The following is a 12,071-nucleotide window of genomic DNA, read 5'->3' as shown; positions in this document are numbered from 1 at the left end:
GCCCCGCGCTCTGCTGCTCCTGGCAAAACCCGCACTGACGCCCTAGTTCAGGCTGGGTCTTCGGGGCCGCGCGCCTCCCTGACCGTCCTCGGCGCCCCAGGAGTCCCCGCCCCGCGCTCTGCTGCTCCTGGCAAAACCCGCACTGACGCCCTAGTTCAGGCTGGGTCTTCGGGACCGCGCGCCTCCCTGACCGTCCTCGGCGCACCAGGAGGCCCCGCCCCGCGCTCTGCTGCTCCTGGCAAAACCCGCACTGACGCCCTAGTTCAGGCTGGGTCTTCGGGGCCGCGCGCCTCCCTGACCGTCCTCGGCGCACCAGGAGGTCCCGGCCGCGCTGCTCCTGTGATCAGCAGCTGGTCCCGCCCCGCGCAGTCTTCCTAAGTCCAAAGCCGGCCCCATGCCACCGCGCTGGGCCGCGCCCCGCCTCTCCCGGGCCCGCCTGCGCGGCGATGACCGGCTCCTGGGAGGGCCCCGCCGCGATGCCGAGCGCAGAAAACCCCTGCTGCTCCTCTGCTCCAACCCGGGGGCATCGCTGCTTCCGGAATCATCTCCGTGGGAGCTCAGGGTCCTTCTTGTTACTTTGGACTTATAATAGCTGTTTGGCCATTCTTCATAAACACTTTAGTATTTATTGTATTTATTTTGGACGCAGGGTCTCCCTCTGTCGCCCAGGCTGGATTGCAGTGGCATGCTCAGGGCTCACTGCAGCCTCAGCTCCCAGGCTCAACCGATCCTCCCACCTCAGCCTCCCAAGAAGCTGGGACTACAGGCATCTGCCACTATCAACGGCCGGCTTTTTTTTTTTTTTTTTTTTTTGGTAGGGATGAAATCTCATCATGTTGCCCAGGCTGGTCTTGAACTCCTGCACTGCAGCGATCCACCTGCCTCAGCCTCCCAAAGAGCTGGGATTACAGGCGTGAGCCACCATGCAAGCCCTACAATTTTAAATACTTAAATGTAGTAAGTTCTCAGTTTCCTGACTGTACTCTGATAGATGCAGTACTTGGCACCAGAAGGTGCCAGGAGACAGACCCTAAAAGATACAGTTGTGCAACTGATTTGGTTGTGTTCCTGTCCTTGTCCTCACCTGTGGTTGACAAGAAAGCCGGGCTCCCTGGGCTCTCAGGTGCACAGGACTTGCCCTCCCAGCCTCCCACAGGAGCCACTGCCCCTTCAGTGGGGTGCTCCACACAAGGGCGACATCCTGCGCTTTCAGGGCCCACAGAACACTGACTCTGGTGAGTGCCAAATTCTGGGGCCCCAAAACACCATGGTGGTCCACCAGTCAAAGTGGAGGCTGATGGTCGGGGATCATGCAATTGTGGTCCAAGTTCATCTCGAGCTGGGCCTGGGAGTTCTGCAGAACCTGCCTGTGGTCACTTTGCAAGCTCCTGAGCGTGTAGCTAAAAAGACATCCCAGAAACCGGCGGCATTCTCACATCAGCTCTGCAACCCACAGGGTTACGGCTGTCATGGTATAAAAAGTTAAATGGAAGCCCTGCAATTTTTCTTTCCTACCAGGTTAATGAACTCAAATCTGCATGTCTGGTGAAAATGCCGAGGTTAGTGCTACCCCCAAAAGATGTGAAAGATGCAGGGCTGGTGATCTCCAGCACAGCCCCCACCTGACTCCCTAGCTGGGCGAGGCGGAAGGCAGGCATCCTTGGAGAACGTCTGTGAATTTTCAAAAAGCTCAGCAGGTGGCTATTCCAACTGCACCTGCTGCTACAGATGTGATATATTTTCCGGACCAAATCAACATGACCCCTGGCACCTGGAGTGAACCATTGGCCTGGAAAATGCTTTTCTCCCTATAATCATTCACAAGGATGGGGCTGTTGGACATGTGGGGCCCTTGCCCAGGCTATCCTCATCCATGTCCTCGGCAGCACCTTCAGGCAGGAAGAGCGGGAGTGAGACATAGGACTCTCCTCCAGGTTCAAGACCACGACCAGCCCAGCCCGTGGCAAGTGCAGGTTAACCTGGGCAGTAGCAGTCGCCCAAGGAATCAGTGCCAGAACTCTGTTCAAGGGAAGCTCCTCATCAGGCTATGTTTGTGAGAGGAGGGATTTGCTGGTGCAGGGCTGTAACGTCCACATCCCCAGTGTGAAGCAGTGCTGCTGTGATGGCTGCTGGCCATGTCTCTTGCTGCCTGCAGCCCAGCCAGGAGCTTCTCCTGGAGCATCGTGGTGTTCCAGAACCTCTTCATGGCAGTCGAAGATCAGTATTGAGTCATGTCCGGCCAAATGCAGGACCTCATCCCAGGGCCTCATCCCACCGACTGGGACCCCATCACAAAGAATTGCTATGGAGAAAGCCCCCCGAGCTCTTCCCGGCATGGCGGGTGCAGCAGATGCTCTCCAGCTTGGGTGAGGAGCTCGTCTCCTGGGGCCCAGCTGCAGCACTCAGGCCAGGCCATGGGAAGAAGACGAAGGCAGCGCAGGGAAACCTTGGCTTTGACCGCCAATCGTGTTGTCATCTTTGGCCTCTGTGAAGCAGCTTGGAAACTCCAGCTGGTCCCATCAGGGAAGGAAGAAACCACAGCGAGGCTCCGGCAGTGCTGGTTCTTGGAGGACTGGACGCTGGGACCTGCACAGGGACCTGTGACTCATGTTTGTCGGGGGCCAGGTGTCACTGCCAGTTTTGATCCAGGCCCCTTCATTGTAAAATTATTTATTGGATTCCTTTGGAGTAGTGGGAAAATTATAATGTTTTATGTAGGAGAATGCCTTGTCATTCTAGCTGAAAATGTTCAAGGAAAGTAATTTTGTTGTTCTTGTGTTCTCAAGTTTCATGAGTTAAATCATCCCTTCACCCAGATAAAATGTTTCATCTTTTTTTTTTTTTTTTTTTTGAGATGGAGTTTCACTCTTGTTGCCCAGGCTGGAGGGCAATGGTGCATTCTCGGCTCACCACAACCTCTGCCTCCCAGGTTGAAGTGATTCTCCTGCCTCAGCCTTCCAAGTAGCTAGGACTATAGGCATGCGCCACCATGCCCAGCTAATTTTGTATTTTTAGTAGAGATGGAGTTTTCCCATGTTAGTCAGGCTGGCCTTGAACTCTTGACCTCAGGTGATCCACCTGCCTTGGCCTCCCAAAGTGCTGGGATTTTAGGCGTGAGCCACTGCGCCCAGCCTGTTTTGTCTTGTAGTACGTGAAAAATAATAATTTGCAAGGATAACCAGAAACAGTTTACTTTTACATAATAGGGCTGACAAAACACCCTCACATTCTTGTCTCACTGCTGGGTCAGTGCTACCACTCTCTGAGGTAATCTAATCCAGACATCTTTATTGTCTTGACCCCCACAAGCATGAACTGATACGCTATATTAGTGAATTTATCCTGATTGGACTAAATGAACACAGAGTAGCAAATATCTTGGATGCCTGAGTAAGAAATAACATTTTCAAGCCATGAAAATTCAGGGTCCTACAATGTCAGTGAAGTTTCTAGGAATCCAATAGCCTGGGGCATGTTAGAATATTGCCTAAAAGAGGAAATACACCAGGCACAGTGGCCTGTAAAATCCCAGCTACTCAAAAGGCTGAGGTGAGAGAATTGCTTGAGCCCAGGTGTTCTAGGCTGCAATGAGCTATGATCATTGCCACTCCAGAGTGGGTGACACAGTGAGACGCCGTCTCTAAAAAAAAAATTTTAAGATGAAAGACACATTGTGGCCAGGCGCAGTGGCTCACGCCTGTAATCCCAGCACTTTGGGAGGCCAAGGCGGGTGGATCACGAAGTCGGGAGATCGAGACCATCCTGGCTAACATGGTGAAAACCCCATCTCTACTAAAAATACAAAAAATTAGCCGGGCGTGGTGGCGGGCACCTATAGTCCCAGCTACTTGGGAGGCTGAGGCAGAAGAATGGCATGAACCCGGGAGGCAGAGCTTGCAGTGAGCTGAGATCACACCACTGCACTCCAGGCTGGGTGACAGAGCGAGACTCCGTCTCAAAAAAAAAAAAAAAGAAAGAAAGACACATTGTGTACCTTACACTACCTGCCACTATAAACCAGGCATATCTGCAGGCCTATGTGGTTTTTCAAAGGCAACACTGGAGCCCTGCAACCCATTCACTAAATAGTTCATGGTCTGCTGGCTTTCAGTTGGCCCCTGGGCAAGAAAAGGCTCTGCAGTAAGACCAGCATTCAATGCCACCTGCTTCACCACTTGAGCCTTATGACTCAATAGATCAGTGACACTCAGATTGTCAGTTGCACATATGAATACTGTTTGAAGCTTCTGGAGAAACCCAGTAAGAAAATCACAGCACAGAACCCTAGAGTTTTTTTTTTTTTGAGATGGAGTCTTGCTCTGTAGCCCAGGCTGGAGTGCAGTGGCGAAATCTCGGCTCAGTGAAAGCTCCTCCTTCCGGGTTCACGCCATTCTCCCGCCTCAGCCTCCCGAGTAGCTAGGACTACAGGTGCCCGCCACCACGCCCGGCTAATTTTTTGTATTTTCAGTAGAGACGGGGTTTCACCATGTTAGCCAGGATGGTCTCGATCTCCTGACCTCGTGATCCACCCACCTTGGCCTCCCAAAGTGCTGGGATTACAGGTGTGAGCCACCGTGCCTGGCCAACCCTAGAGTTTTAGAGCAAAGTCATGCCCTCATCTGCATAAAACTTTTTTTTTTTAGACAGGGTCCTATTCTGTCGCCCAGGCTGGAGGGCAGTGGTGCAATCACAGCTCACTGCAGCCTTGACCTCCCAAGGCTCAAGCAGTCCTCTTGTCTCAGCCTCCCAAGTGGTTGGACTAAAAGTGTGCACCACCACACCCAGCTATTTTTTTTAAAAATGTTTTTAATAGAGACACTGTCTCACTGTGTTGCCCAGGCTGGTCTGAAACTCCTGGGCTCAAGCAATCCTCCTGCCTCAGCTTCCCAAAGTGCTGGGATTACAGGCGTGAGCCTAAGCTATTCTTCTTTTGAGAAAAAACCTGTGGTTTTCTATGGGGCCCTGGCGAGCACTGATGCGTAACCACAAGACTCCCAATAACACCACCATTTGGGGTAGTCATCATGAACCGACAGTATCAGACCCACCAAGCCAGGAGGTTGGGCGTGTGAACCAGCAATTCATCACCGAATGAAGATGAAACATAAGAAACTGGGTTTGCGAAGGTCCTGGCAGCTCAGATGCCTGTGACACGGGATGCTCCTCCATCACCTCCTCCCTCTTGATCCACACAAATGGCATCATGGAAAGCTCCTCATGATCACCTGACTGACAAGGAAAGAAAAGCAGCCCTGCTTCTCAGACAGTCCCTCGTGGTGTATTGAGCTCCAGCCTTAAGTCAGGAGTGTGCCTGACAATGAGAAGCACTTTGAGCTGTGAATTTTGTTGTCCACTTTGTCGGGACTAAGAGATCCATGGAAGAAAATATTGACTTTGTTCCTGGCGGTAGTTAATGGTTTGGCTAGATACCAAAAAGAGCAGGCTTGGGAGATCGGTAAGAAGCATATCTGGGAAAGAGGATGTGGGTGGACGGCACAGAATGTGAAGATGTTGTGCACCTTTGCAAATGTCCACCAGGGTCATGCATTTTGGGGAGAACGTACCAAGAGGGATCATCAGGAGGACGACGCCACGCACTGTGGATGGCAGTCATTTTCCAGCCACCTTCATGCTTTATCAATGAGCAGCAGCAGAGATGGGGGCTTTGCATGGGCTCTACAACATAGAGCTTCCTCCTCCCAAGGCTGCCACCACTGAACACTGAACCTTCCAGCAGCAGAGATGGACACTGAGCCCCCAGCATGGCTCCACTTCCGGGGGCTCAGCCACCTGCCAGCAGGCTGACCACACTGAACCCTTTCCATCATGAAGGGGCACTGCGTGTCCTCACTGGAGGAATGGATTCTAGATATGAATTTGTTCTTGACTGCAATGATGTTGCCCGTGCCACCATGAGTTTATAAAATATTTATTCCGGCCAGGTGCAGTGGCTCACACCTGTAATCCTAGCACTTTGGGAGGCCAAGGCAGGCGGATCACTTGAGGTAAGGAGTTAGATCAGCCTGGCCAACATGATGAAACCCCATCTCTACTAAAAATATAAAAATTAGCCCAACATGGTGGCAGGCGCCTGTAATCCCAGCTACTTAGGAGGCTGAGGCACAAGAATTGCTTGAACCCGGGAGGCGGAGGTTGCAGTGAGCCAAGATCATGCCATTGTACTCCAGCCTGGGGACAGAGCAAGACTCTGTCTCAATAAATAAATAAATGAAATATTTATTCCACATCATGGTAACATACACAACATTGATGCTAAGGAACTTATTTTCCAGCTAACTTCTTTCCCATGGAATGCACTGGTCTTACTAGGTACCCTGGCTCAAGAGGAGCTGGCATGATAGAATGGTTTAGTGGCCTTAAGACCTGGTTGCAGTGCCAGTTGGGAGATTGTATCCTGAGAATATATCATTGTATCTTATGGGATGCAGTATATGCTTTGAATCAGTGACTAATTTATGGTGCTGTGGGGGAAAGCTCTATAATGGCCCTGGCTATCCTTGCTCCTGGTATTCATGCCTTGTGTAGTTCCTTCCCCTTGAGTGTGGGTGGGACCTGTGACTTGCTTCTAACCAAGAGAACACAGCGAAGGTAATGGGATGTGATGTCCATCATTCCTGTAATTACGTTACATAAGATTGCTACCTGGCTGGGCGTGGTGGCTCACGCCTGTAATCCCAGCACTTTGGGAGGCCGAGGCGGGCGGATCATGAGGTCAGGAGATCGAGACCATCCTGGCTAACACAGTGAAATCCCATCTCTACTAAAAATACAAAAAAAATAGCCGGGCGTGGTGGTGGGCACCTGTAGTCCCAGCTGCTCAGGAGGCTGAGACAGGAGAATGTCGTGAACCCAGGAGGCGGAGCTTGCAGTGAGCTGAGATTGGGCCACTGCACTCCAGCCTGGGCGACAGAGCAAGACTCCATCTCAAAAAAAATAATAATAAAAAATAAGATTGCTACCTTTGTCTTGATGGCAGACTCTCTCCCCTGCAGGCTTTGATGAATTAAGTGCCATGTTGCAAGATGCTCATGTAGCAAGATGCAAGATGCTCATGCAGAGGCTCATGTAGCAAAACTGACATCTAGCAAGACATGGGGGCCCCTCAGTCCAACTGCCCACAAGGAACTGAATTTCATCAACAAGCATGGGAGCCTGCAGGCGCATCCTTCCCCAGTCGATCCTTGAGATGAGAATGCAGCCCTGGCTGAAACACCTTGGCATTAGCCTTGTGAGAGGTGCTCAGCCAGAGGATCCACTTAGGCTGTGCCAGGACTCCTGACCCACAGAAACGGCCAGATGATAAGATAGTCATGAAGTTTGTGGTCACTTGTTAAGCAGCAATGGCTCCTGAGGGGCAGACGAAGCAGCAGCAGCCACTGTCATGGCCCCTCCCCACATTGTTGCAAGCCCCTCCCCCTCTGGCTGAAGTGACTTCCAGGGATGTAAAGAGCTGGTGCCTTTTTTCCCTCTTAATTTTTCTCTTTTTCTCTTCTTAGGAGCCAAACATGAAAGGCTAGGACATTCAAAACAACTGTATATACTGGGGAAATTAGAAAGTGACCATAAATGCCAAAGAAAGACTCAGAAGAGTCCCAAGAAGACCTTATGTTTACACCCCAGCTGAGCCTTGGAAAGCGACAGCCTACAACAGTAGGAAAGAAAAGAAAAACAAAACCCAGCAAACCCTGGGGAAGGAGGCGAGTCTGATTTCCAGAGTTACCACATTATTAGATTCAAATGTCTAGTTTTCAACAAAAGTTCACAAGGCATACAAAGAAACAGGAAAGTATGGCCAATTCAAAGGAAAACAAAAATAAATCAACAGAAACTATCTCTGAAAAGCTGGGCGCGGTGGCTCACACCTATAATCACAACACTTTGGGAGGCTGAGGCAGGCGGATCACCTGAGGTCAGGAGTTCGAGACCAGCCTAGCCAACACGGTGAAAGCCCTGTCTCTACTAAAAATACAAAAATTAGCCAGGTATGGTGGAGGGCGCCTGTAATCTCAGCTACTTGGGAGGTTGAGGCAGGAGAATCACTTGAAACTGGGGAGGCAGAGGTTGCAGTGAGCCGAGATCATGCCACTGCACTCCAGCCTGGGAGACAGAGCAAGACTCTGTCTCAAAAAAAAAAAAAAAAAAGAAACTTTCCCTAAAAATAACCTTGATGGCATGGCTACTAGACAAAGACTTTAAAACAATTATCTTAAAGAACTCAAGCACTAAAGGAAGACATGGAAGAAGTCAAGAAAATAATGTATGAATGAAATAGAAATATTAACAAAAAGGCCAGGTGCGGTGGCTCACACCTGTAATCCCAGCACCTTGGGAGGCCGAGGCAGGTGGGTCACTTGACCCCAGGAGTTGAAGACCAGCCTGGGCAACATAGCAAAACCCTGTCTCTACAATAAATAAAAACAAAAACAAAAATTAGCCAGGCATGGTGGCACACACCTGCAGTCCCAGCTACTCAGGAGGCTGAGAAGGGAGGATTGCTTAAGCCCAGGAGGTCAAGGTTGCAGTGAGCTGTGACTGTGCCACTGCACTCCAGCCCAGGTGACAGAGTGAGACCCTGTCTCAAAAAAAAAAAAAAAAAAAAATGAAGAGACTAAGAGACCTGTGGGACACCATCAAATGGGCCAACATATACATTTTAGGTACCTCAGAAAGAGAAGAAAGAGAAAGGGGCAGAGAGAATACAGTCATGCATCACTTAACAACAAAAATATGTTCTGAGAAATACATCCTCGTGTGATTCAACATTCTGTGAACATCGTAGAGAGTACTTATACAAGCCTACATGGTATAGCTACTGTATACCTAAACTATATGGTATATAACTTATTGCTCCAAGGCTACAAATATGTGCAGCATGTTACTGTATTTAATACTTAGGCAATTATAACACAATGGTAAATATTTGTGTATCTAAGTACATATAAACATAAAAAGTACAGTAAAAATACAGTATTATAATATTTGAGGACCACCAACATATATACAGTTCATTGATGACCAAAATGTCATTATGCAGCTTATGACTATGTTTGAAGAAATAATGGCTGAAAACTTCCCAAATTTGATGAAAGACATGCATATAAACATCCAAGCAGCTCAAGTAACTCCAAGTAAAATGAACTCAAAGAGACCCACACTGAGACACATTATAGTCAAACTTTTGAAACACAAAGTTAGAGAGAATCCTGAAAATAGCAAGAGAGAAGCAACTTGTCACATACAAGGGATCCTCAATAAAATGACAAGCAGATTTTTCATCAGAAACTTGGAAGCCAGAAGGCAGAGGGCCAATATATTTAAAGTGCTAAAAGAAGGGCTGGGTGCAGTGGCTCACGCCTATAATCCCAGCACTTTGGGAGGTCGAGGTGGGCAGATCACCTGAGGTCAGGAGTTTGAGACCAGCCTGGCCAACATGGTGAAACCCTGTCCCTACTAAAAATACAAAAATTAGCTGGGCCTGGTGGCAGGTGCCTATAATCCCAGCTACTCGGGAGGCTGAGCCAGGAGAATCACTTGAACCTGGGAGGCAGAGGTTGCGGTGGGCCAAGATTGTGACATTGCACTCCAGCCTGGGCAACAGAGCAAGGCTGTCTCTCAAAAATAAAATAAAAAAAATAAAAATAAATAAAGTGCTGAAAGAAAAAAAAAACTGGCAAAAAAAAATCCTATATCCAGCAAAACTATCCTTCACATGTGAGGAAGAAAATAAGACATTCCCAGATAAACAAAAGCTGAAGGAGTTTGTTAGCACTAGACCTGCCCTGCAAGGAATGCTCAAGGAGGTCCTGCAGGTTGAAATGAAAGGACGCTAGATGGTAACTCAAAACCGTTAAGAAGAAATAAAGATCTCAATAAAGGTAAACATGTGGGTAACTTCTATGTCTGTTTTCTATAGGATTTAAGAAATATATATATATATATATACACACACACTGTTTTTTTTTTTTTTGAGATGAAGTCTCGCTCTGTTGCCCAGGCTGGAGTGCAATAGCATGATCTCGGCTCACTGCAACCTCTGCCTCCCAGGTTCAAGTGATTCTCCTGCCTCAGCCTCCCAAGTAGCTGGGATTACAGGCACCTGCCACCACACCCGACTAATTTTTGTATTTTTAGTAGAGACGGGGTTTCACCATGTTGGCCAGGTTGGTCTTGAACTCCTGACCTCAGGTGATCCATCTATCTTGGCCTCCCAAAGTGCTGGGATTACAGGCCTGAGCCACCATGCCCAGCCCATATTTTTAAATTATTAGTTTAAAAGCTACTATTACTATAATTTTGGTTTGTAACTCCACTTTTTTTCCTAGATAATTTAAGATACCAGTGCATTTATAAGAATTATGTTTTAGGGTACACAATGTATAAAGATCTAATTTTGTGACATCAGCAACTGAAAGGAGTGGAGACAAAGCTGTAAAGGAACAGAGTTTTTTATGTTGTTGAAGTTAAGCTGGTATAAATTCAAATTGGAGAGTTAGAACTTTAGGATGTTAAATGTAAACCCCATAGTAACCACAAAGAAAACCTATAGAATATATACCAAAGGAATTGAGGAAGAAATTCAAACATTTCACTACAAAAAAATAAACTAAACACAAGAAGATAGTAATTCAGGAAATGAGGGACAAAAAATGTTATATGGCATATATAAAACAAATAGCAAAATGACAGAAGTAGGTCCTTCCTTGTCAGTAATTTTTTTGTTTGTTTGTTTTTTAGAGGTGGGGTCTTGCCCTGTCACTGTGGCTGGAGTGCAGTGGTGCAATCATAGCTCACTGTAACCTCAAACTCCTGGGTTCAAGTGATCCTCCCATCTCAGCCTTCCAAGTAGCTAGCACTACAGGCACATGCCACCATGCCTGGCTAATTTTCTGTAGAATGTGGCCCAGGCTGGTCTCCAAATCCAGGCCTCAAGCAACCCTCTCATCTCAGCCTCCCAAAGCACTGAGATTACAGGCATGAACCACTGTGCCCAGCCTCTCTTTATCACTAATTACTTTAAATGTAAATGGATTAAACTCTCCAATCAAAAGACAGAGATTGGCAGGATGGATAAAAACCCCTGATCCAAGTATATGCTGTCTACAAAAGATTCACTTTAGATTAAAAAACACAAACATTGAAAATGAAAACATAGAAAAAGATATTCCGTGCAAATAGAAACCAAAAGGGAGCAGGAATGACTGTACTAGTATCAGACAAAATAGATTTTTAAATCAAAAAAGTTCACAAGGGAGGTCAGGCACGGTGACTCACGCCTGTAATCTCAGCACTTTGGGAGGCTGAGGTGGGCAGATCGCCTGAGGTCAGGGGTTCGAGACCAGCCTGACCAACATGGAGAAACCTCATCTCTACTAAAAATACAAAATTAGTTGAGTGTGGTGGTGGGTGCCTGTAATCCCAGCTACTTGAGAGGCTGAGGCAGGAGAATTGCTTGAACCCAGGAGGCGGAGGTTGCAGTGAGCCGAGAACATGCCATTGCACTCCAGCCTGGGCAACAAGAGCAAAACTCCACTTCAAAAAAAAATAAAAAAATAAAATTTTTTAAAAAGTTCACAATAGACAAAGAAGGACATTATATATCAAAAAAGTTCAATATAGCAAGAATATATAATAATTATAAATATGTATGTACCTAATGTCTGATCATCAAAATATATGAAGCAGGCCAGGCATGGTAGCTTACACCTGTAATCCCAGCATTTTGAGAGGCTCAGGCAGGCAGATCACCTAAGGTCAGGAGTTTGAGACCAGCCTGGCCAACATGGTGAAACCCTGTCTCCACAAAAAATACAAAAATTAGCCAGGTGTGGTGGCGGGCACCTATAATCCCAGGTACCAGGAGGTGGAGATTGCAGTGAGCCAAGATCATGCCACTGCACTCCAGCCTGGGCAACAGAGCGAGACTCCATCTCATAAATAAATAACATTGTGAGAGAGTACTCTGAGCAATTATATGCCAACAAATTGAGTGACCTTGATGAAGTGGACAAATTCCTAGAAACACAAAACTTATCAAGACTAAACCATGAAGA

The 12,071-nt window shown here is 47.7% G+C and overlaps 1 protein-coding gene and 1 pseudogene across 1 annotated transcript in view; one reads left to right on the top strand and one right to left on the bottom strand.

Moving 5' to 3' along the window:
* Positions 1 to 12,071, bottom strand: part of IQANK1 (IQ motif and ankyrin repeat containing 1) — a 60,298-nt gene that overhangs the window by 35,468 nt on the left and 12,759 nt on the right. Inside the window, exon 4 of the mRNA XM_063643701.1 lies at positions 495 to 507. Coding sequence (XP_063499771.1) covers positions 495 to 507 — 13 coding nt within the window. The remainder of the gene's footprint in view (positions 1 to 494; positions 508 to 12,071) is intronic.
* On the top strand, positions 1,777 to 2,845 carry LOC129487001 (uncharacterized; annotated as a pseudogene).

The sequence above is a fragment of the Symphalangus syndactylus genome, chromosome 7 (genome assembly GCF_028878055.3).
Source record: "Symphalangus syndactylus isolate Jambi chromosome 7, NHGRI_mSymSyn1-v2.1_pri, whole genome shotgun sequence".
NCBI classification, from domain to species: Eukaryota; Metazoa; Chordata; class Mammalia; order Primates; family Hylobatidae; genus Symphalangus; species Symphalangus syndactylus.
This window is presented reverse-complemented; position numbering and strand designations above follow the sequence as displayed.